Genomic DNA, 26,500 nt, shown 5'->3' with positions numbered 1-26,500 from the left:
GACCTAATCTAATCAGTAAGTATTAAATAGAATGTTCCATATTCCAAAATCCTATGAAAATATTCATTTAAAAGGGTGCTTTGTTTTGAGATATATAGTGTACAATATAAAAATACTACTATATGGTTATACGTTCACAGATAAGTCTCAGATTTGTGGGTGTAACTGTTCAATGACATGATCAAGAATATTTCTTTAAGGGCACTCAAATTTGTGAAAATATATCAGATTGCAAGCAAAGTTCACTTTCAACTCCTTTAAGATACAGATTCAATTTATTGCCACATTGGCCCGTAAGTGTCATAGCTAACTTGACAATGTAGGCCACTGTAATTTAATGATGTGAAAGTGTAACACTTTGATATCTGTATTTCAAGATTTTGTGCAGTTTATAAAATTTTCAAAATAAAAATCTCTGGGTAAATATCCAACATTTGTAGAACGTAGTGTAACTTTATATGTTTTCTTACATTTAATAGATTAATACAGGTTTTCTGATAATGGCTATTATCAAGATTCGGCGAAGTACAACATTGCAAACTCTGAAGAAAAATGAGGACGTCAGTATGGAGAAATTTAGGTAAGAAAGAATATGTTTGAAATGAAAAGATATACAGATAATTTATGATCTTTATCAGTTATTGGCTGATACCTTGCTTAAATTATACTGTATTCAGTTGATACCTTGCATAAGTTTACATATGATTTGCTGATATCTTGCATTAGTTATACGCCATTGGCTGATGTCTCGCATAAATTATACTTTATAAATTGATACCTTGCATAAATTATGTCATGGCCTGATACTTTGCATAAGTTTATGTCATTGGCTGATATCGTGCATATACTATACTTTATTAGTTGATACCTTGCATAAATTATATGTCATGGACTGATACTTTGCATAAGTTATATGTCATTGGCTGATATCTCACATACACTATACTTTATTTAATACATAGTGCTTTTTACCATGCATAGATTATACGTCATTGGTTGGTGTGTGCATTTTCAGGTCAAATAAAGATAATACTGCAAAAAACAATGAAGACTGCATAATATTTTACCAGTCTTGTTTTGATGAATCTGTAAATAAGTACGAGAAAGCACCATTTTGAAAATGTTATTCGTATTCAGTAGTTAGGACAAACATGAAAATTACATGAAATTAATTTTGTTGAAGTATTTTTGGCAGCAAAATAAAATGGTGCGTATGGGATGTGTATATGGCAATACGACTATAAGGCTCCCTTCCATGAGTGTAGGCAAGGTAAAAGGGCTTCTGCTGTCATACCCCTATACATGGTAATGACTTGCTAACGCCTTTACTTTTTATTTCATTTTATTTCGCATCTCTTGTATTGCCATTTTAATTTGTGTACAGTTGCTTTTCTAGATAATCAACATGTTTTTGTGAAGTGTTTTCTCTTGACTTGTTTCATTTTAATAGTTCCGGTTAATCACCTATGAACACTTTCTAAATATATGGCGCTTTATAAGTGCTTATTTATTATTGTTATTATTATCATTATTTTCCATTTAGACTCTGGTTGAAAACAACATGTGCATTGATATGTCTATTGGGATTTACATGGCTGTTTGGATTTCTGTATGTGAACAAGGACACTGTGGTGATGGCGTATGTCTTCACTCTCTTGAATTCTTTACAAGGAGTTTTCATTTTCATATTTCATTGCTTATTGGATGGAAAGGTAAGTGTAATTAGACAGCTTGCAGAAAATCATACAAATAACCCCCACACACTAGAATAGACTCAGCCATACAGGAATGCATACCACCTATAAGTGTAATACACCCAGGTTTCAACCATCTAGTCTTTGTCCAAATCCTTCCCAATGTGGGCTTAGAAAATTGCAACTTCAGTGGTCTAAAATGGTGCCATGTAAACTTGGTCTAAATCCATCCCATGATGCAATGCAGCCTTACTAAATTACAAGTCATTGTAAAATAAGGTTATTTTATTTTTACTTCTTCTAAGCTTCAAGATGGGCCAGCCCACTCCCCCCAGCCCCCAGCTCATTATTCAGTACGTCCAGTCTGTGATAGTTCCATCATTTTCTTTAATGGGGAATTTCATTAAAGCTTGATAACACATGTAAATCTTTTGGTAGGTGATCAAAGAATACAAAAGAATTGCTAGACGGAGTGGCTTCTTTACTTGTTGTGACCAGCTTTCTGCTGATACCTCCTCAAATCAACAATATACAAAGTCACGGTCTAACATGCTCTGCAAGGTAGGTGAATATAATATAACCCCTTTCAAGCTACCATTCACAGACGCAGAAACCAATAAGAAACTGCATATTTCTACACTAATAAATAGTAAGATTGTAATTTCTTGCTACATATTGTCTGTTACGAAACACACCATTTAAAAGGTACGCTAGACATATGCACAGACACCAATATCAATTATAACATTTTATGTCTGTACACTACAGTGACACTTTACTTCACTTAGGCCAAAAAATGTGTGGTTCCGATAACAATTTGTAGCAATTCTTTACCACCTGCACAAAGTGCAAACATCTTGCAGCAAGATGGGGAGAGGTTGAGTTTATGGAATTGAGATGTTTTTAATTTGTCAAGATACCCCTTTTGTGCATGCCTTCTGTTTTCAATATCAACACTGTAAAATAGATTATAGATATTTATTGATATATACAAACACATATTAATAACTAAAACATAATGTAATCTAATGTAATTTTTAAAATTGCGCATTCAAAAATGATCTGTTTATATTCTAGAAAGTACAGGACATGGACACGGATTCTTCTATAATGAAAAGTGCCACCCATAATGACGTTCGTAAGTATACAGTCGCTCACGTTTCTATAGTATATCAAAATTCTCAATCTTGCAAGCACGGTGAATTGGTGCACTCTCCCTCACCCTGTGTAGTGCCTCCATTGCGGTATACCCTTCCTCCCTCCCTCCCTGGGGTAATGACCACAAGGAGGCACTGCATGGGAGAGTAAAATTGTTTAGTGCTGTAAATAGGAGTGTATAGTTTTATGACTATTTATGACAACTCATCTCAGAGTTTTGCTTCGATTCAAGTTCCATTGACTAAATTACAACCACACAAACAGATTGACAGTTGCTTTGAATATGAATTTTATGTCTGAATGCTTCGTTTTTGAGTTCAACATTTGTCCCAATCAAGTTCCATCTTACAACAGTGCTAATGGATTTGAGTACGGTTATCTTTTTGTTCGGGTCTAAACCAACTTTTTTCTACAGCTATCAGTCAAATAGATTGTTTTATCATGATGTGCAAGTCTTTAAATATGTATTTGTAATTTCTATCAATCATTTGTAATATTTTTTTTATCTTCTTATTACGGCAGTCTACAAAGCAGTGTCTCGCCCTGTCTCTCAAGATGAAATAAATATGCGTGACCAGATAAATGGGACTTTCAACTTATCTTCATCGTGGGAGCAAATAGAACTTAAAGACAATGATGCTGATGCCAATGTTTAGATTCAGTCAAAACACATTATGAATATATTGCAGCTAAGCTGAAAATCTGTGTGAAATTCATCTTCAAGAACTAATTTAGTTAAGGATAAATATTCGATTATTTGAATGTATGTGTACATGTATTAATTTTTACGGTCTATATGCATTACAACCTGCACCCCAGCTATGACATGAATTTTACTAATTTAATAAACTTTCATTTAATTTGATAATTTTTACTACTTTTATGCATGCCAAGGATGAAAATAAAATCTTGCCACAATGCTGGCATATTTTCTCATCTGATTATTTTTATATCACATATTACTAACAAATTTAAAACTTTACCTATAAGGCTTACCTTTTTAAATTTTGTCTTGTTTCCATTCTTTGTATTTTTCAAATATTTTCATTTAATTTTACTGTCTGTATAACCAAGGAAATAAATGTGTTTTCAAAAATGTTGAGTCCTTTACCACAATTAAGCACAATTGCCGAGAAACACCAAGATTTTTCACGTCCATCATTCTGTCAATGACCTACCATTGCATCATGGGACTTAACAAACTTGCATATGTGTTAGATGCACACTGCATATTCATGACTATTTCTCTAAAGGTAATAAGCCCTTAGGAGTCATGAATATTATGTGTTCATCTAATCCACATGTGTGTCTGCTAAGTCCCATGATGCAATGGTGGATCAGTGTCAGAACAATGGCGGTGAAATAGAGTTTAAATTTGGTGTTTTGGAGCAATCTTGCACGATTTATGCAATTTGAAATTATAGTGAAAGAACTCTCCAGAACATAAAGTTTATGAAAATATATTCCCTGGAGTGGCGTTCCCCTGTAAGAGTTTTGTTTTCAAAGTATGTAGTGGAGACCACCTGTAGATATCTCTTATGAATAAAAACACAATCTATATTGAATAACATTACTGTCTGTGAAACAGTATCTTTATCTTGCATATTTCAGTCTATCAAAGTTGAATAAAATGCTAGGTAGGCACCGCCAATTCATCATAAGTTATACCTATTGAGCCCAACCTATCATTAGTCTCTGACTCTTCCTCAGGTGCATAACTATGATAAACAAAAATGTGCAATGTCAGAAAACTTCAGGATAACGAATCGAACATTTGTTATAAAAGTATAAAAGATTGAAGGTAGTAACGATAAAGGGATTGTTGTGGTGCCTAAAGCCTTTTAGTCAAGTTTGCAAATGTGTGTAGTTCACCATGCAGCCAATGACATTACCTCATCTATATATCGGTATATTATAAACACGTGGCACTGATATTCAACCCCATGGCCCTATGACGTGAGGTTTTAAATTTATATCAATACCCCCACCCCCTTGGTATTAAACACCCTGTCATTTGTCATGTGTCACTCCCTCCCCGGTCCCCTCTTTCGATAATTATATCTATCTATTCTATACACAGTATGGGATTTTAACCACTATGGTCATGAGCCCGAGTGTTTTTATTTGGGGTAGTGATACGTCATGTCGAAATTGTTGTTAAACCAGTCATCTCAATAATATGACGTGTCATTGATAACCAGTTGCCAGATTTATGACAAAGTTCAGGCTCACCTATTGTCAAAAGTTTGACGTGGCCAAGTCTTATGTGTACGTACATGGATAGTCACCAGATCACATGAAATTGACACAGGTTGCGATGAGTCAACGTCAGGGTAGACGCTAGGCCCTTCATACCTGGAATTTCCAGTGTGTGAAAAATCTTTCATCAACTATTTTGAAGAAAACATAATAGTTTTCTGTCGTTTTTTAATTGGAAATATAGTTTTTCATTGATAGTTTTTTCCATATAACATTAGAAAAATTCAACCCTGTGGTGAAAATGCACCAGTGTAAGTTTACAAAGGGCGCCATCTAGAGTCTGAATGTAAATAGATGACGTCACCTTTTCAGTCACGGGATATATATAAAATGGCGGAAGACAACCCAGCTGAATTAGTTATTGACGCCGATAGACAAGCGTCCAAATATAGGCCACAAGACGCAGAGGACAATCTCGACGATAAAGTAGTCCCCGAGGTCCAGTTCCAAGGGTCACGGCTTACCGTTCATACAGATTCCGTAGAAAACAAGATGACAACCGAGACTACAACTACGACTACGGAGGTGCAGCCTCCGCCTGCCGTCGCGCAACCAAATCTTGGACGTCCGAAGTCGGCTCCGATGTCAAAATACCAACAGAAACAATTCTTCGCATATAGGGTAAGTATTTCAAGGCTACTCAACCAAAGGGTTGCTTCACAATGCAAACAATCATGGCTGCCATGTTAGAAATTATAACGACGTCCGGGTATTTCTCTGTCGACATAATGTATGTTACTAAAAATATCCATTCGACAAGTTTCTGTTTCTCTTTGACGGATAACCTACTAATCTCGATGAAATTCAAAAAAATAGTTTGTCTGTGTCCCACATGTCTGTACGTTATATATTCATTGTAGCTATGTGTGATGATGCTAAATTTATAACGTCATTTCAAAAATTAATACAGAGCATGGCAACAGTCGCCAGGCTGTTGTTTTCAATATCCAAATACTCCAATCCTAAATGTAAATAACAGTAACACATATAACAAGAATTAAACATTTATGGATCTTGACTTAAATTTTTAATAATTGTACCAGTAAAAGTATTATATTTCACATTGCTGTCTCATGTGACTGTGTGTATCAAACATACTAACTAGTACTAGTACTTTGTTGCAATACATATGTAAGTTTAAATACTGGTGCATAGGAATTTGCAATATCCATAGACACTGTGTCTATACATATAATTATATAATTTATAAATAGAATAGAATAGAATCTTTTTTGCATCTGTTAAGAAAACTACATTTCTTCATAGGATTTTCTGTGATTATATATATATGTGTGTGTGTGTGTGTGTGTGTGTGTGTGTGTGTGTGTGTGTGTGTGTGTGAAGTCAAATCTGGATCCTTAGATTGAAAGGCTAATACACATGTATGTTAATGAGTATGGCTTCTCACCTGCTGAACAATAGAAAGGTACACTCCAGGACATCCCATGGAATCTACTGGTTGATACATTAGCTCAGCTGGCTAGAGAGCACAGGGCTAGTATTCAGGGGACGTGGGTTTGAGTCACATACATGTACATGTCACGTTTCTTTCCTCAATTTGATTTGTGCATGTGTGTGTGTGTGTGTGTGTGTGTGTGTGTTTGTGTGTGTGTGTGTGTACTATAGGTATACTATAGTATAGTATAGATGAATAGTTACTTTACTGTTCTTGGTATTTTGAATTCTCTCAGAATTCCTTCTTGTGATATTCATTTACTGTTTAGTACAAAGTGAATGCCTTTCTATCAAACGTCACACAGCTTTTAGTGTTGGTTTCAAATTAAGAACCCATTGATATGCAATATGTAAACAAGGTCTCATTAAGCCATGACTGTTTTGGCAAATAAAATAGTCTAGCCAGATAGCAAAGTCTGTGGGCTAATGCCTTGTATAGTGTAATTATTTATTGCACTGTACATGTAGGTACATGTATGTATTTAATAAAGCTAGGTTGTAGGTAGGTGAATGTATTACCCCTAAGCAGAGCTTTGAACTTGTCATAGGTCATAGGTCATAGGTCATGACATGGTATTGCTCCCATGTTTTCCTATTTGAATTTAGATTAAAATAATTAGTCTCCGGACGGGGACTTATGGATTGGGTTCTGTCCGTCCGTCCGTCCGTCCGTCCAGAGCCGTTTCTTGGAGATGCCTTGACCAATTTTTTTCAAACTTGGTACAGGGGCAACATACTATGCCATACATATGCACGTCAATTTGTTTTATGATACGATCCAATATGGCCGCCTAGCAGCCATTTTGTTTGCGAATTTTCGATGTCCAAAGCCATAACTCAGACATGCTTGAACAGATCTCATTCAAAGTTGGTATTAGCACAGTGCTCTATGACATACATGTGCATTATCCATTTTCGTCGTGATACAATCCAATATGGCTGCCTGGCAGCCATTTTGTTGGCGCAGTTTTCATGTCCAAAGCCATAACTCAGACATGCTTGAACAGAGTAGTGATATCAAAAACAACCACATGAGACCAATCAACATTAACCAGGTTTGAAAATGACAACATAAACTGCCAGCTCCTTAAAACCCAATCATAGCGGGGACTATGTCATTTTCAATGACTTGTTTGCATATGTTGTAATTTTTTCATTTAATTAGCTGTCTGATTTGGTATGTTCTTGAGTGCCCAAGGACAAGGTAAAGAATAAGTTTAGAAAGTAAGAAATGTGCATGTAGACTGTAAGATACGTCGTGACGTTTCCCCCCTCCCCGGCCTCCTCTCACACTTAGGGGTTGACCAATGTTTGAGGGCGCCCCGTCACGGCATACCTTACAGACTAATGTGCATGTCGTTTCATGAAATGTTGGTCTACTGATATAATAAGCAGGATGTCTCACTTTAGGCTACACACCCACTAAACAGTTCGTTTGGATTATTTTTTGTTAATTTCTTCTGTGAGCTGCTTCAACACGTAAGGTTTAATGTTATCTGGACCAGCGGCTTAGTGAGGATTTAAGCCTGCCAGCAGCTAGTCTGTAAGGTACGCCGTGACGGGTGCCCTCAAACATCAGGCAACCCCTAACACCGAGAGGAGGCCAGTGAGGGCGAAACGTCATAACGTAATCACGTATCTTACAGTCTAGCCAGCAGCTTTCTGACGCCATTAGGAGATATGGTGATGTTTTCTGCTGTACTGCCATAACTGTCATCAGGCATTTGTCATCGCTCTACAAATTCATCCGAGGTGAAATTTATAGTTTCAGAGAACAGATTGAAATTGTTTATTCAGTATATTTGCTTTCTGTATTGGATCAGTATGGAGTTTTCCATTGTGCATAAGTGGAGCTACCCCACTATTATCTGTCTTTTTATGTTTCATATAAGTCCAAAAACATTTCATTGGTGAATTTTTATTTGATTTTAGACAAAATGTAACAAGAATTACAATCTTGCTATCATAGTGTAGAATGTGTAGTTTCTTATTTTTGTCTGCTTTGTTGTATCAAACAGAGCCAGTGAACACTAAAATGAAAAAGGCTGTATGTACTTATACCACAGATGCTGCACAATAGTGTGTGTGTGCGTGGGGGGGGGGGGGTGAGAGAAATGAGTTTTTGAAGGTATTATCTGATAACATAGGCCAAAATTTTGTTATTAATACATTTGATAAATATTGATAATTTCTATCTAAAAATTAAATCAAAGTTTCAAAAATTTAAGGGAGAAAACATAATTTGTTGAAAAAATTGTCCCTGAAAAGTGTTGTCTGTACTTCTAAGGTTAAACAGAGTTCAGTTATTTATATCCAATGACGTCACTGTCAGTGATGTCATTGTAATGGGATTACAACTCTGCTGATAAAGTTACACAATTCCTGTTAGTTTTGACTAAGCTTTGCCCTGCAACTGAGGTCAGCCTTCTCTTTAAAATTGGTAGCTAATAGGGTGGTATGACACGTCTTATCTGACTGATTATGACCACATTTGTGAAAATTGTGAAAATTGTTTGGAAAATTTTCATTTGTTATAGACCCACCAGCATAGTCTACATGGGCATAATAAAGCTGGCTATAAACCTTACATCAGGTAGATCACAGAAATCCTAAGTTGCCATGACTACTGCAGAATTGCATACAAAGGAAAAATGACAAACACTACATCTGACCAACAATGTTGACCTTGCATTTACACATACAAGCCAGTCCATATGTTACATATTCAGATTATATTTTGAACCACTGTTTAAAAATAACTATTCCAGCAGAACTCAGTTAATATTTCAACTTTTAGACAGCCACACATCTGTAGGATGAAATTCACTCAGTTTTTTCAATGTCAAATGTCCATGTTTACTTGGACCGGATGTGTTTATTTATTCATATTTTTTCAAATATTTGTGTTTCACACTTCCTCATATCCATATCCTATAATTTCTAGGAGACTTTTAAATTAGCAGTAGTGCAGGACACATAGACTACTAAACATGGTGTCTAGACTACCAAATTAACAGTAGTCCAGGACACATACATGTAGCCTGCTAAATATTGTATCTAGACTACCAAATTATCAGTAGTCCAGGACACATAGACTACTAAACATTGTATCTAGACTATCAAATTAGCAGTAGTCCAGGACACACAGACTACTAAACATTGCATCTAGACTACCAAATTAGCAGTAGTCCAGGACACATAGACTACTAAACATTGTATCTAGACTACCAAATTAGCAGTAGTCCAGGACACATAGACTGCTAAACATTGTATCTAGACTACCAAATCAGCAGTAGTCCAGGACACATACATGTAGCCTGCTAAATATTGTATCTACACTACCAAATCAGCAGTAGTCCAGGACACATACATGTAGCCTGCTAAATATTGTATCTAGACTACCAAATTAGCAGTAGTCCAGGACACATACATGTAGCCTGCTAAATATTGTATCTAGACTACCAAATTAGCAGTAGTCCAGGACACATAGACTACTAAACATTGTATCTAGACTACCAAATTAGCAGTAGTCCAGGACACATAGACTGCTAAACATTGTATCTAGACTACCAAATCAGCAGTAGTCCAGGACACATACATGTAGCCTGCTAGATATTGTATCTAGACTACCAAATCAGCAGTAGTCCAGGACACATACATGTAGCCTGCTAGATATTGTATCTAGACTACCAAATTAGCAGTAGTTAAGGGCGTACTACCAAACTTCATATCTAGACTACCAAATTTATAATATGGTAGTCTGTTATATCAATGGAATTCAATTGAAAATTGTCACTGAAACAGTTCACTTGTCTAAATCTGACTACCAAGATGAAATTCAAGACCTGACATCCCCATGTAGGCAAATTATCATTTTAATTAATTAATTCACTAATACTGACAATTATGCATTCTCTGCATAAAGCTAGTATTCCCTAAAGAGTACAGACAGTGTTCCACGCAGAATAATTAATTAGGTAATGTTGATTATTATTCATGTTAATTAGTTACATGTTGATATTTTTAGAAAGATTACATGTATGGAATATTAACATCTGTTATGGGTGACACATAATTTGGTTTTGGATTTAGAATGAATTCACAGATGATGTAGGGATACAGGGATAATAATCTACAGGGATGTCACTAATTTTAAAAGTAGTCGATGAAATGTGACAAGTAGGTAATATCTATGAATGAGACCCATGAATCTGCCAACTGATGGAAATATATTGGTTGAAAGAAAGAATTTTCTTGAAAATGCAGCCGGCAAAACAGTGCAGAGTAGGCGGTTAATTTTGCCTGCTACCAGCCTTTATTTGGACATCCACAAACAAACACACACACACACACACACACACACACACACACACACACACACACACACACACATGTATATTATCTTATTTCAAATTATCTATTATTTCAAATTTTGTTTGTGTTACAGCCTGGTGCCATTGAGGCTGCAGTGAATGAGTGTAAGTCTATTATCAAACCACAGATAGATGGGGACATCAGAGGAGTTTGGTTACTTGTGGAGTAAGTAATTAAGAACTGTTATATCAAATTTGGATAGTGTCTGTGTGTTTGTGTCTGTCTGTCTGTCTGTCTGTGTCTGCATGTCTGTGTCTGTATGTGTGTGTGTGTGTGTGTGTGTGTGTGTGTGTGTGTGTGTGTGAGGAGCACTACCTGTTTACATTGTAGACCATACACTTATGAAAAGTATATGATTGTATGCTTGTGTGTGATTGGGAGAGATGGTAATTAATTTTGGTGCAGCCAATCAGCAGTGTTGTTGCTTGTCATGTGATAAATACTGATGGTCATCAACCAATCACTTTCATTCTTTTCATTGCAGGGTTGACCACTGGGACAATGAGAAAGAACGACTGTGTTTATTAAATGATAACACTTTGCTATCCTTAAAGTATGACTTCGTTGCCTGTAAACTGTTGGAATTCAAGAGAATTATGCTGAAAGCTATCGACAAAATCCTTTATGGATTGTTTGAGTATCCAGAAAAGACAATTGCAACGTAAGTCAACAACACAAGATTGTATGTAGTCTGGCTGCTAGACCAATTGGGCTATTCTGCTTACTCTAAAAGTGACCGAAGATCACAACTCAGGGTGCTAGCGTGAAGGGGTCTAGCAAAACTTGAGAAATTTCATTGTGCCCGGACAGAAGTGTCATTACCTTTCAGCTTTATTTGGCAAAGCCCCCAAAGCATAGATCCAAGGTCTTACTATAGGATTAGCTAGTACACAGCATTACCAGAAATTATCTCCCTTCATCTGCTTGCGCTGGCAGTCAAATGTTTCAAGTAGTATTGTTAGCTAGTGACTATATTGGAATTTGTCATGGTTGTTTATGTTACTTAAACAACGCCCTCTATGTCACCCCGCAGTGTGTGTGACTGAAAAACATATTGAGAAACAATACTTGAAAAAAGGGAAGCAAAGACAAGACTGCATTTCTTTATGCTTCGGAGATGTATAAAAATCATTTTTACAAATCATGCATCACATGACCTTCTAGAACAGAGTTGGAGTTATCAGTTTGGCAAGTCTGATTTAGAAGAGGTCTGCTATGCTCTGGGATGATGCATTGTAATGAATTAACAAAGTTAGAAGCTTCTGTTTGGTCTTGGTATAGCCATTGTTTTAAAGTAGAGTGAAGCTCTCAACACTGTTTATGTACCATAAAATCTTTAAACTCTAAATTCATGGCTAAATGTAGTGTTTGTTATGTTTGTCTGTCCAGTCCCAGAGATGGCGTTGGTGTCAGAGCATTTTGGAACAAAGGTATGGAGCCCTCTGTGGCAGCAAGATGGAATCCCTGGAGTAAACAAATACCATGGATCACATTAACAAGTCATCCATTGCAGTTCAAAGAAGATAGAGATACAGAGTCATATAAGGTGAGAATGTTTTGACCAAACAGTAAAATAGTGTGACAAAACCCCACGGTGTAGCATATGCAGGGGATGTTCTCAAACCTAGAATCTTGTCGAGTGGGGATTTTTGTCACTTGCCTTTCCCCTACTTGCATTTCACCAGCAGCCTCTTACTTTTAATGTTTAGCCAGAAGGAAGACGTAAATTCTTATTGGGGTTTTAAATTTTTTACTGCTGTGAGATGACATCTGCAGCGCCACCATGTGATTAGAACCATTTTTAATTGGAGTTGAACATCACTGCCGAAAAATGGTAATCTAATGTAGAATTGAATAAACAGTCACTAGTGGAATGCCAGGTGTGGTAGAAAAAAGTTGAGAGCTAAAATTACCCACACAACTGTATTCTTGGCTAGATTTCACAAATACATGTGGTATTCTCTGTAGCTGTACTGTCATGAGTATAACAGATTCAGGCATGAGCCCCAACAACGAGAGTCTTAATAACCAAGACAACAAATCAATAAACTTGGCGAAATGAGCTCTGTGAGTTTGGCATGATCAAAGTCAACTAGCATAATGAGCATCATCTTAATATATAACCCCTATTTATATGCAGTGTAGACCTTTTTAAAAATGTCAGCAAGTTAACTAATTTTTAGCTACTCCATTATCTGTAACTTGTCACACATTCTCACAAATCAAAGCTGATCATTATTCCTCGAAACTGCAAAATATCTTGGACGGTGTCGTAAAAGAGGCTGTGATTTACAACGATGTAACTTTTGCGTCTATATCTTTATACCCACAGATTGACACATTCAAAACACAATTTATACGAGCCGTAGAACTCTGTCAGGAGGAGAAGACTTCAGAAGGGTCAACTGCAATCACTATAGATGAAGGTCCTTTATTCATCGATAACTACGTAGGACTGGCTTCTTTAGTCCACAACCAAAGTCACATTGGATTCTCTAGAGAAAGAGGAGGTATCAGCTTTTAAATCAAAGTCGAAAGACAAAATCATTACATTAGGAACAACTCTGTAAACTTCGATTATTTACAGCCGTGGTATTCCATCTTGTAAATATAATAATTGTCTTTGATTCGGATCGTGCTAAACTTGACTTGTTAACTACAGCGGTAATTGAGGTTTCGGTTCACTAAGATAGACGCAAACGAAAACTATTGTTCGACGTGGTAGATTTCACAAGTTGGTGTTAGCACTAACTTTGTTGTGATCATATAGTCACCCTGTAATCAAGAGAGTGTAAAAGAGTGTCTTTGGAAGTCCCAAAAAATGTACACTGGAGGTCATCAGAAACACCACCCTACTAAGAGTGTGTTTATACCAATGTCCATTCAATAGTTTATATCAACATCTCATTTCAATATTGTGTCAATCTTAGTAAGTCGAAACTTCAAGTGCCGCTGTCATATTTTTCCTTTTCACCTTCTGTACACCTTGCCCTGTAGAACTCTATTTATGTAGTTAGCATTGTTGGCTTGCCAGCTCTTAGGTGTATATAAGTGCCTTTTTTTTAAGATGTGTCTTTTAGAATGTTAGATTGCAAGTTTAGCCTAATTTATGTTTTGGTACTGCTACAACTGTTGATTGCGCAGTAGGAAGTTCTTGTAGATTTTTTGATACGTATCATGAATTACGTCATTTTATAATTTATAAGTTATATCCTAATAGCAGATTTGAGTTCAAGCAATTCAAAGTGATGGCTATGTGTACTTCAGTAAGTAGAATACTCTGGGTACCTTTTAATTTGCAGAAAAAAATTACATCCCCAAAACATGTAAACGTAGTTTGCGCCCCTTCATCTGTCAAATACTGTAAGAGCTGGCAAGCCAATGATGAATGAATCTTAGCTGTTATCACAATTCGCAAAAATGAAGATTTATTACATAAGAGTCTTTATAGTGGTAAAGTCAAGCTCAAACTTATAATCATTAATATAAATATTTATGAACGATGATAAAGAATAATACAATGTACATCATAGAAATGTTTAGATTTGTACAGGTTCCACAATACATAGTGTGTGTCTTCCATTTGTTTTGTTTTCATTCCATGAGTGCAACATTGTATTAACTTGAAAAAATTCCTTAGTTATAAAGAGTTCTTATCTATTTTACAGTAGTGTGAAGCATACCTAACTTGGTGATAAAAATCATGTACTTTGAAGTATACTTAACTTGGTAATTAGTGTACTGTGAAACATACCTAACTTGGTGATAAAAGTTATGTACTGTGAAGTATACTTAACTTGGTAATTAGTGTACTGTGAAACATACCTAACTTGGTGATAAAAGTTATGTACTGTGAAGTATACTTAACTTGATAATACTGTACTCGGTGATAGAAGTTATGTATTTGAAAATATTGCAAAACATACCTAACTTGGTCTTATAAGTTGTATATTTGAAAGTATTTGGAAAACATACCTAACTTGGTCGAACAAAAGTATTGAAGAAGTACAGATTGACCTGTAGTTATGCCAAGCTTCCATCAGTAAATATTGTTGAGAATGTACACAGCCAAAACCCAATCTGTAGTAGTGTACTGCAATGCATTGTGGAACCAGTAAATGCACTCCTCTGTCGTTCGCACTCACCAAACTGTCATAACAGTGTCGTATGGTGTTGAAACTCCTTCATGTTATTTATTTGTGCTCAAAACTGTTTGAAACTCATTAAAATGGTAGTGAATTCATCAAAAAACTACAGACATAGTCAAAATTCTGATATATACGTATGTCAAATATCTATTTAAAAAACTTAACGCTTTGTATAAGTACAAAGTTGAGCTAATTAGTAAGGTGATAGTCATGTGATAGTCATGTGATCTTTCAAAGGTGTCATATGATCTGTATCCACCAATCATATCTTGGTATTATTTTTCTGCTGTTGTGTTACATGGGCTTCACTTTGTGTGTATATTTTTGTATGCAGCTTTTTTTTTCAAATGTATTTCTGCAGCCTAATCGCAGATATCTTTTAGCACAGGTTTTTGTAGAAACTTGAATTTTTAACTTTTTAAACTTCATCTTTTTAGTAAGAAAGCATAGCTGCCAAGAGAAATATGGAAGTATTATGCTGTAAATTGTACTCAGTACTTTTAGTTAGTCATAATTTGTTATTTTGTGCAATGTTTTTGTCATGTACGGTTGACAAAGAATTTTATGCCAAACTCAACAGATTGTTTCAAGTTTTCATGTGAAATCCATTATTTTTTAAGAATTTCAGTCGCATAATATGTACTGACAGTTGATGTATCAAACAGTCTACATAATAATGCACTAATTTGCATATTATAGTTATTTTAGCGACAGACTTCAGAACAAGCTATGTTTTAGCCCAGAAACTTTGGCAGTACATGTATCATGTATCGGTGGTTTCATACTGATGTTAGAGTGTAGTGCAAACTATGTATACTGATGTCAGATATGCAAACAAGGACTTCTATTATTATGCATTGTACAGTGTACTTACACACTATATTACAGCAAATCTTTCGTCATTTTATGTACATGTACACTTACGATAGTTTGTTTATGTTGATTTCATGTTTTTTTTGAAAAATTGTTTTATGCAATAAAGTAGCGCTTTGGTGGAATGTCATGTTGTTATGTCTCTATGGTTTCTATGGTAACTGTAAGTGCAATTTTTCCAGATAACAGCAACTTACAAGTCGACAGCTTCAAACTGCTAAAACCTTGACCATTTTATTGACTATTTCAATTTCATTTTTCAAGCCCAGCTCAAGAGCCCAGACCAACCCAACCCGATGCCCAGTAAATAGATTATAAACCACATGTCCCTCTTGTAAAGCCGACATATGCTACTGTGGGAAGGCACATAATATAATGTCGTATAGCACCTACATACCCCTGTGGCAATGCCATATACATGCATACAGAGATGCATACATAGATACATACATACATACATACATACATACATACATACATACATACATACATACATACTAGTACATACATACATACATACATACATACATACATACATACACACACACACACACACACACACACACACACCACATTACCATTGGTAAGGCCATATATACATTGTACATTGCCATCTAATGTACTGTAGAAAATAAAGGTACAGTATTTCGGCTAGACAGAATTACTGAGTTCATATTATGTATGATCAGCCAATATTAAAAAGATAGCCATTGTTTCAACATGCAATTTCACTATACTGCTTGCTAACGTGTGTATTTGGGATACAAGTCAAGCAAATGTGTATGCGAAGTTATATTTCCACTCTGGTGAGAATGATGTCAGCTCCATCAGATTGGCTTGTATCCAAGTTTGCCATTTAATTCGTAGGCTGTGACATCAACATCAGAACCAGTGTTAACCCGTACCGTATCACCCTCTATTGTTCAAAATATATTCCTAGTAAGTAGCGGTACGGGTTACGCCAGCCTAAGAAAGACGATGATAAGTATAAGGTCAACTGTAGATAGCAGTATACATCGTATACTTTTGAGTAGATTCTGGCATAAAGATATGAAAAATTCATAGAAATAAATATAAAATATGACATTTTTCGTTTATATTTCTATGAATTTTTCATATATTTATCCTAAATTATCTAGAATCTACTCACAAATTCTTGTTTTATCTAATAGATCCTCTAAAATATGATTTGCCTTGGCCACCGACACGTTTTATTACCGAAAATAAAAAGAAAGTTGCGATTTTTCAACTATTACGCAATAAGGTGTTTTGAGACCGCAAAAACGACTTATTGCGTAATAGTTGAAAAATCGCAACTTTCTTTTTATTTTCGGTAATAAAACGTGTCGGTGGCCAAGGTAAATCATATTTTAGAGGATCTATTAGATAAAACATGAACTTTTGAGTAGATTCTGGCATAAAGATATGAAAAATTCATAGAAATAAATATAAAATATGACATTTTCCGTTTATATTTCTATGAATTTTTCATATATTTATCCTAAATTATCTAGAATCTACTCACAAATTCTTGTTTTATCTAATAGATCCTCTAAAATATGATTTGCCTTGGCCACCGACACGTTTTATTACCGAAAATTAAAGAAAATTGCGATTTTTCAACTATTACGCAATAAGGTGTTTTGAGACCGCAAAAACGACTTATTGCGTAATAGTTGAAAAATCGCAACTTTCTTTAATTTTCGGTAATAAAACGTGTCGGTGGCCGAGGTAAATCATATTTTAGAGGATCTATTAGATAAAACATGAACTTTTGAGTAGATTCTGGCATAAAGATATGAAAAATTCATAGAAATAAATATAAAATATGACATTTTCCGTTTATATTTCTATGAATTTTTCATATATTTATCCTAAATTATCGAGAATCTACTCAAAAATTCATGTCTTATCTAATAGATCCTCTAAAATATGATTTGCCTTGGCCACCGACACGTTTTATTACCGAAAATTAAAGAAAGTTGCGATTTTTCAACTATTACGCAATAAGGTGTTTTGAGACCGCAAAAACGACTTATTGCGTAATAGTTGAAAAATCGCAACTTTCTTTTTATTTTCGGTAATAAAACGTGTCGGTGGCCGAGGTAAATCATATTTTAGAGGATCTATTAGATAAAACATGAACTTTTGAGTAGATTCTGGCATTAAGATATGAAAAATTCATAGAAATAAATATAAAATATGACATTTTCCGTTTATATTTCTATGAATTTTTCATATATTTATCCTAAATTATCTAGAATCTACTCAAAAATTCTTGTTTTATCTAATAGATCCTCTAAAATATGATTTGCCTTGACCACCGACACGTTTTATTACCGAAAATTAAAGAAAGTTGCGATTTTTCAACTATTACGCAATAAGGTGTTTTGAGACCGCAAAAACGACTTATTGCGTAATAGTTGAAAAATCGCAACTTTCTTTAATTTTCGGTAATAAAACGTGTCGGTGGCCGAGGTAAATCATATTTTAGAGGATCTATTAGATAAAACATGAACTTTTGAGTAGATTCTGGCATAAAGATATGAAAAATTCATAGAAATAAATATAAAATATGACATTTTCCGTTTATATTTCTATGAATTTTTCATATATTTATCCTAAATTATCTAGAATCTACTCACAAATTCTTGTTTTATCTAATAGATCCTCTAAAATATGATTTGCCTTGGCCACCGACACGTTTTATTACCGAAAATTAAAGAAAGTTGCGATTTTTCAACTATTACGCAATAAGGTGTTTTGAGACCGCAAAAACGACTTATTGCGTAATAGTTGAAAAATCGCAACTTTCTTTTTATTTTCGGTAATAAAACGTGTCGGTGGCCAAGGTAAATCATATTTTAGAGGATCTATTAGATAAAACATGAACTTTTGAGTAGATTCTGGCATAAAGATATGAAAAATTCATAGAAATAAATATAAAATATGACATTTTCCGTTTATATTTCTATGAATTTTTCATATATTTATCCTAAATTATCTAGAATCTACTCACAAATTCTTGTTTTATCTAATAGATCCTCTAAAATATGATTTGCCTTGGCCACCGACACGTTTTATTACCGAAAATTAAAGAAAATTGCGATTTTTCAACTATTACGCAATAAGGTGTTTTGAGACCGCAAAAACGACTTATTGCGTAATAGTTGAAAAATCGCAACTTTCTTTAATTTTCGGTAATAAAACGTGTCGGTGGCCAAGGTAAATCATATTTTAGAGGATCTATTAGATAAAACATGAACTTTTGAGTAGATTCTGGCATAAAGATATGAAAAATTCATAGAAATAAATATAAAATATGACATTTTCCGTTTATATTTCTATGAATTTTTCATATATTTATCCTAAATTATCGAGAATCTACTCAAAAATTCATGTCTTATCTAATAGATCCTCTAAAATATGATTTGCCTTGGCCACCGACACGTTTTATTACCGAAAATTAAAGAAAGTTGCGATTTTTCAACTATTACGCAATAAGGTGTTTTGAGACCGCAAAAACGACTTATTGCGTAATAGTTGAAAAATCGCAACTTTCTTTTTATTTTCGGTAATAAAACGTGTCGGTGGCCGAGGTAAATCATATTTTAGAGGATCTATTAGATAAAACATGAACTTTTGAGTAGATTCTGGCATTAAGATATGAAAAATTCATAGAAATAAATATAAAATATGACATTTTCCGTTTATATTTCTATGAATTTTTCATATATTTATCCTAAATTATCTAGAATCTACTCAAAAATTCTTGTTTTATCTAATAGATCCTCTAAAATATGATTTGCCTTGACCACCGACACGTTTTATTACCGAAAATTAAAGAAAGTTGCGATTTTTCAACTATTACGCAATAAGGTGTTTTGAGACCGCAAAAACGACTTATTGCGTAATAGTTGAAAAATCGCAACTTTCTTTAATTTTCGGTAATAAAACGTGTCGGTGGCCGAGGTAAATCATATTTTAGAGGATCTATTAGATAAAACATGAACTTTTGAGTAGATTCTGGCATAAAGATATGAAAAATTCATAGAAATAAATATAAAATATGACATTTTCCGTTTATATTTCTATGAATTTTTCATATATTTATCCTAAATTATCTAGAATCTACTCACAAATTCTTGTTTTATCTAATAGATCCTCTAAAATATGATTTGCCTTGGCCACCGACACGTTTTATTACCGAAAATTAAAGAAAGTTGCGATTTTTCAACTATTACGCAATAAGGTGTTTTGAGACCGCAAAAACGACTTATTGCGTAATAGTTGAAAAATCGCAACTTTCTTTTTATTTTCGGTAATAAAACGTGTCGGTGGCCGAGGTAAATCATATTTTAGAGGATCTATTAGATAAAACATGAACTTTTGAGTAGATTCTGGCATAAAGATATGAAAAATTCATAGAAATAAATATAAAATATGACATTTTCCGTTTATATTTCTATGAATTTTTCATATATTTATCCTAAATTATCTCGAATCTACTCACAAATTCTTGTTTTATCTAATAGATCCTCTAAAATATGATTTGCCTTGACCACCGACACGTTTTATTACCGAAAATTAAAGAAAGTTGCGATTTTTCAACTATTACGCAATAAGGTGTTTTGAGACCGCAAAAACGACTTATTGCGTAATAGTTGAAAAATCGCAACTTTCTTTAATTTTCGGTAATAAAACGTGTCGGTGGCCAAGGTAAATCATATTTTAGAGGATCTATTAGATAAAACATGAACTTTTGAGTAGATTCTGGCATAAAGATATGAAAAATTCATAGAAATAAATATAAAATATGACATTTTCCGTTTATATTTCTATGAATTTTTCATATATTTATCCTAAATTATCTAGAATCTACTCACAAATTCTTGTTTTATCTAATAGATCCTCTAAAATATGATTTGCCTTGGCCACCGACACGTTTTATTACCGAAAATTAAAGAAAGTTGCGATTTTTCAACTATTACGCAATAAGGTGTTTTGAGACCGCAAAAACGACTTATTGCGTAATAGTTGAAAAATCGCAACTTTCTTTTTATTTTCGGTAATAAAACGTGTCGGTGGCCGAGGTAAATCATATTTTAGAGGATCTATTAGATAAAACATGAACTTTTGAGTAGATTCTGGCATAAAGATATGAAAAATTCATAGAAATAAATATAAAATATGACATTTTCCGTTTATATTTCTATGAATTTTTCATATATTTATCCTAAATTATCTAGAATCTACTCACAAATTCTTGTTTTATCTAATAGATCCTCTAAAATATGATTTGCCTTGACCACCGACACGTTTTATTACCGAAAATTAAAGAAAGTTGCGATTTTTCAACTATTACGCAATAAGGTGTTTTGAGACCGCAAAAACGACTTATTGCGTAATAGTTGAAAAATCGCAACTTTCTTTTTATTTTCGGTAATAAAACGTGTCGGTGGCCGAGGTAAATCATATTTTAGAGGATCTATTAGATAAAACATGAACTTTTGAGTAGATTCTGGTATATGGATATGAAAAATTCATAGAAATAAATATAAAATATGACATTTTCCGTTTATATTTCTATGAATTTTTCATATATTTATCCTAAATTATCTATAATCTACTCAAAAATTCTTATTTTATCTAATAGATCCTCTAAAATATGATTTGCCTTGGCCACCGACACGTTTTATTACCGAAAATTAAAGAAAGTTGTGATTTTTCAACTATTACGCAATAAGTCGTTTTTGCAGTCCAAACGGTCGCAATTTCGCGTTTTTTGACCTTTGTGGAGAAATTGGATTTGACGATGTATACTGCCATCTACAGTTGACCTTATACTTATCCTCGTCTTTCTTATGTTGGAGTAAACAACCAACGTTCACGTCTGAGCCAATAGAAATGTAAACGGAAAATCTTATATTTTATATTTGTTTGTATGAATTTTTCATATATTTATCCTAAAGTATCTAGAATATACTCAAAAGTTCATGTTTGATATAATAGATCTTCTAAAATATGATTTGCCTGGGCCATAGACATCGTCAATTCCAATTTCTTCACAAATGTCAAAAAACGCGAAATTGCGACCGTTTGGACTGTTCGGTAATAAAACGTGTCCATGGCCGAGGCAAATAATATTTTCGAAGATTTATTATATAAAACATGAACTTTTGAGTAGATTCTAGATAATTTAGGATAAATATATGAAAAATTCATAGAATATAAACGGAAAATCTTTCTTTTTTTAAACTTTCAAAATTTCTTTCGAATCCAAACACGTTTACAATAATTTTTACAGTGTGATTAATATTGAATATATGAACACAAAAATTGCATAATAGAGAATATTTATTGCTTGAACATAAAGTATATCACTATTGGCTCAGAAGCAAACATTGGCGAAAGATATGGCTAGTTCCTTATTGGCTATTGATAAAGTTAATCTCCTGTTAATCACTGGTGGTTCAGAATATTCTATGCTACATACATACATACATACATACATACATACATACATACATACATACATACATACATACATACATACATACATACATACATACATACATACATACATACATACATACATACATACATACATACATACATACATACATACATACATACATACATATACGTACGTACGTACGTACGTACGTACATACATACATACACACACACACACACACACACACACACACACACACACACACACACACACACACACACACACACACCACATTACCCTGTGGTAAGGCCATATATACATTGTACATTGCCATCTAATGTACTGTAGAAAATAAAGGTACAGTATTTCGGCTAGATAGAATTACTGAGTTCATATTATGTATGATAGCCACTAAAAATAGCCATTGTTTCAATGTATTTGGGATACAAGGTCTAGCAAATGTGTATGCGAGGTATAGTTCCAGTCTGGTGAGAATGATGTCAGATTGGCTTGTATCCAAGTTTGCCATGACATCAACATCAGAACCAGTGTTAACCCGTACCAGCTTGGTTATAGTGCCCTCTATGGTTCAAAATATATTCCTAGTTAGTACAGGTAGCGGCCTGGGTTACGCCAGCCTAAGAAAGACGATGATAAATATAAGGTCAACTGTAGATGGCAGTATACATCGTCAAATCTAATTTCTTCACAAAGGTCACAAAACGCGAAAATGCGACCGTTTAGACTGCAAAAACGACTTATTGGGTAATAGTTGAAAAAACGCAACTTTCTTTAAGTTTCGGTGGCCGAGGCAAATCATATTTTAGAGTATCTATTATATAAAACATGAACTTTTGAGTAGATTCTATATAATTTAGGATAAATATATGAAAAATTGAGAAATAAATATAAAATATGAGATTTTCCGTTTATATTTCTATGAATTTTTCAATTATTTATCCTAAATTATCTAGAATCTACTCAAAAATTCATGTTTTATATAATAGATCCTCTAAAATATGATTTACCTAGGCCACCGAGACGTTTTATTACCGAAAATTAAAGAAAGTTGCGATTTTTCAACTATTACGCAATAACTATTGCGCAATAGTTGAAAAATCACAACTTTCTTTGATTTTCGGTAATAAAATGTGTATTTGATGCAAGAAATATGTGCCAAAACCTTATCTTTTAATATGATTTATTTAGAATTCCTTATAAATTTACAATAATTGACAGATTATATACAAAATACTGGAAAATACAGCTCTTGTAGCAATATCCTAAACTTTTCCTAAAGGCAGTTTTGTTACACATATCATAATTTGCCAATGTTGAACTTTCAAATATACATTGAATTCACCATATTCTGTTTACCAGAAAGACAAAGGATTGTATAGTTTGGCCACTAGGGGGCGCTAATCAGAGGCATATTTTAAACACGTGGCGACCATAATGATTAGTAGTACTGTAGCCTTTTAGAGAAAATTGAGAAAAGTAATTTCTAAGTTTTCCATTGCTGAAGTACATGCCATTCTCAGCAAATCTCAATTCTCGGTACCGGCAATATAATTCTACCACCTAGGTGTGACATAAACATAACAGCGATTTGATTTCTCGGTTGGCACTATAACTTCCACTCAACATGTACTATACACACTTTAATTTCTATTGCCACATGTGACAATACTGAGAATACTGTAAACCTAGATATATTTGCTAATAGAAAATTTTGCGATTTTACAGTCTTCAGCTAATTCTCAAAGACTAATTTTTACTAATTACCAGACTGGTACATTATGCTCATGTATAAGAAGACATTTTAGTCACTACTTATTTTGTTTTCCAGTGAAATAAGCGAAAATAAGTCTTCGGCAAAAATGTCCAGGTTTACAGTAAGTCAACCTTGTTGTTCTATTTTGACCCTCTAGCGTGAGGTAAAATGCTATTACAGGTACTGAGAATAAGTCAACCTTCTTGTTCTATTTTGACTCTCTAGTGTGAGGTAAAATGCTATTACAGGTACTGAGAATAAGTCAACCTTCTTGTTCTATTTTGACCCCCTAGCATGAGTTAAAATGCTATTACAGGTACTGAGAATAAGTCAACTTTCTTGTCCTATTTTGACCCTCTAGCATGAGATAAATACTATTACAGGAAGAGAACAGTTCACTTAATTTGTTTAAGGATGTCATCTCAATCAATTATGGGATCTTTGTGTCCGACCATAACCAAGCTTTTATCCAAATTTAGGGTGGTGCCTTCGAGCGATGGTTCTTTTGAAAATCAAAAGCTTCAGAGAGGGTAACCAGAACATGGTGAATTGACTGAAGAAAAAATTGTGAGCAGCCACATATACACATACTACCAAATCAGAGTGACTATAGAGTTTCAATTAGGTGGGATGTTTTTTTACATCTCACACAATTTTTTTGTCATGAATTACACAAACAAACTACAGGCACTGATAGCACGCACACATATGACATGATACTTCTTATCTCACTGTGAACACAAATAAACAGTTTTGAGTTTGAGTCTTTCTTGTTTCATCCGACAGTGTTGTTGATTTGTGTTCACAGTGAGATAAAATGTATCACTTTATATGCTTTTCTGTTGTCAATGTCTGTATTTTGTGTAATTCGTAACAAAAAACTTTTTGTGAGACATAAAAATCATGGTGCTGCCTAATTGAAACTGTATGGCCACTCTGATTTGGTAGTAACTATATCACATTGACATGGGTGTATACATTGTACAGCCAAATACCTCTATTTTCTAGTCCAGAGACTTGTCAAATTCAACATGGTCTCACTACACCAAGCTATAGCTATATACAGTCAGAAATACAATGACAAGTTTCTGGGTTGCTTTTGTTCACAGAGTGATTCAATATAAATAGTAAAACATAACTAGTAAATTATCATATATGACAATTGCTAAGTGAAATGTCATGGTTACAGCCACTGTAGCTTTAAGTATCAGAGTGAAACCAAATGCTTATAAAAGTAGAAAATATAGAAAAAATCTGAGAAATCATAATTATTAAAGTAAAATGTGCCTCAGAAATAAATTTTAAACTCTTACTATTTATTCAAGAAAAGTCCAACCCATTCTTATTTAAAATCAAGAAAAAAAATCATGGGTCACCATATAAATATATGAAATAGAGGTCAAAATGATATCAAAATTTAGTCATTTTAGAATCCAATATGGCCGCCATCCAATATGGCCACCATCCAATATGGCCACCAAATGCTATGTTTAACTCTATAGGGAAGTACTAGATTGTCATCAATCTCCTTGAAAACAAGATGGTTGACCCTATATTTCTTGTATTATTTCAAAAGGACAAAAAACAAGCTTTCGTTTCGCAAAGTTTGGAGAGATTTTAAGACATGCAGCCAAATTCATCCCCGTGGCACATTCTACTTTAGAATAAAGGCGTGTTAAAAACTGAATAAAAAAATTATGGTTACATGTAACATAAGAAGATAGGTACAATAACGTGAAATTACATTACAATGAAAAGAATTACGTCAAAAAAATAATTCTAAACTATTCAAATTACAGCACGCTTCCCTGCTATTTCTCACATTTTAGTTGGGTCTTGCTATTTACAATTGCTGGATTAATCCATTCGACAGAAAATGGGGGGAAACAGGTACAAACACACTCAAAATTATGACTATCACTAGAATAACTTAGAATATAACAGCCCGATAAATAATTCATATTAGTATTGATATGGCAGTGGTATGAAAAAATTGATTGAATATATAAAATTATTTAATGTAGAAGCACCAGATTTTTGGCAGTATTGAATTAAAGGGGAACACCACGCCTGGAAATAAAGGTATTTCCATAAACTTTGGGTTGTGGAGAGTCATTTCATGATTTTGTATCCTTAGTTTTCATTCAGTTGCCAAGTAACACCTAATTGGCAATTGAAACTCTTTTTCATCGCCATTGTTCTTTCAGTGGAACACCATTGCATCACAGGTTTTGGCAGACATGAGATACACATAGAATATTCATGACTTCTAAGAGCTTTTACTTCAGATAAATAGCCATGATGCAAA

General features: G+C 33.9%; 3 protein-coding genes across 10 annotated transcripts in view; 2 read left to right on the top strand and 1 right to left on the bottom strand.

The window, feature by feature from the left end:
- Window positions 1-4,400, top strand: part of LOC144451170 (uncharacterized) — a 33,046-nt gene extending 28,646 nt beyond the window's left edge. For all 7 annotated transcript variants that reach the window (XM_078141961.1, XM_078141960.1, XM_078141959.1 and 4 more), the window contains 5 exons: window positions 480-580; window positions 1,544-1,712; window positions 2,133-2,255; window positions 2,772-2,832; window positions 3,375-4,400. In XM_078141961.1, the coding sequence (XP_077998087.1) occupies window positions 480-580; window positions 1,544-1,712; window positions 2,133-2,255; window positions 2,772-2,832; window positions 3,375-3,508 (588 nt within the window). In that variant the 3' untranslated portion in view covers window positions 3,509-4,400. The remainder of the gene's footprint in view (window positions 1-479; window positions 581-1,543; window positions 1,713-2,132; window positions 2,256-2,771; window positions 2,833-3,374) is intronic.
- A 1,037-nt stretch (window positions 4,401-5,437) lies between these two features.
- On the top strand, window positions 5,438-16,081 carry LOC144451433 (tumor protein p63-regulated gene 1-like protein). Of its 2 annotated transcripts, none has more exons than XM_078142270.1 (5): window positions 5,438-5,732; window positions 11,014-11,105; window positions 11,425-11,601; window positions 12,330-12,486; window positions 13,273-16,081. In XM_078142270.1, the coding sequence occupies exons 1-5, from the start codon at window positions 5,442-5,444 to the stop codon at window positions 13,462-13,464; spliced, it is 909 nt and encodes a 302-aa protein (XP_077998396.1). In that variant the 5' UTR covers window positions 5,438-5,441; the 3' UTR covers window positions 13,465-16,081. The 2 variants fall into 2 exon arrangements, with proteins under 2 accessions (XP_077998396.1, XP_077998395.1); XM_078142269.1 differs by having other exon boundaries at window positions 13,222-16,081.
- A 7,561-nt stretch (window positions 16,082-23,642) lies between these two features.
- The window catches only part of LOC144451112 (WD repeat-containing protein WRAP73-like), a 15,044-nt gene continuing 12,186 nt past the window's right edge, over window positions 23,643-26,500 (bottom strand). The window contains exon 13 of the mRNA XM_078141884.1: window positions 23,643-26,500. This exon is cut by the window's right edge and continues 878 nt beyond it. The gene's annotated coding sequence lies outside the window, so the exon portion shown is untranslated.

Source organism: Glandiceps talaboti, chromosome 21 (assembly GCF_964340395.1).
Source record: "Glandiceps talaboti chromosome 21, keGlaTala1.1, whole genome shotgun sequence".
In the NCBI taxonomy this organism is placed as follows: domain Eukaryota; kingdom Metazoa; phylum Hemichordata; class Enteropneusta; family Spengelidae; genus Glandiceps; species Glandiceps talaboti.
This window is presented reverse-complemented; position numbering and strand designations above follow the sequence as displayed.

What these genes read in the sequence shown, in the direction of transcription:
- LOC144451433 (XM_078142269.1), top strand. Translation starts at nt 5,442, where the DNA reads ATGGCGGAAGACAACCCAGCTGAATTAGTTATTGACGCCGATAGACAA. An exon ending in AACAATTCTTCGCATATAGG is followed by an intron (nt 5,733 to 11,013) that starts GTAAGTATTTCA and finishes TTTGTGTTACAG; the next exon opens with CCTGGTGCCATTGAGGCTGC. An exon ending in CCAGAAAAGACAATTGCAAC is followed by an intron (nt 11,602 to 12,329) that starts GTAAGTCAACAA and finishes TTGTCTGTCCAG; the next exon opens with TCCCAGAGATGGCGTTGGTG.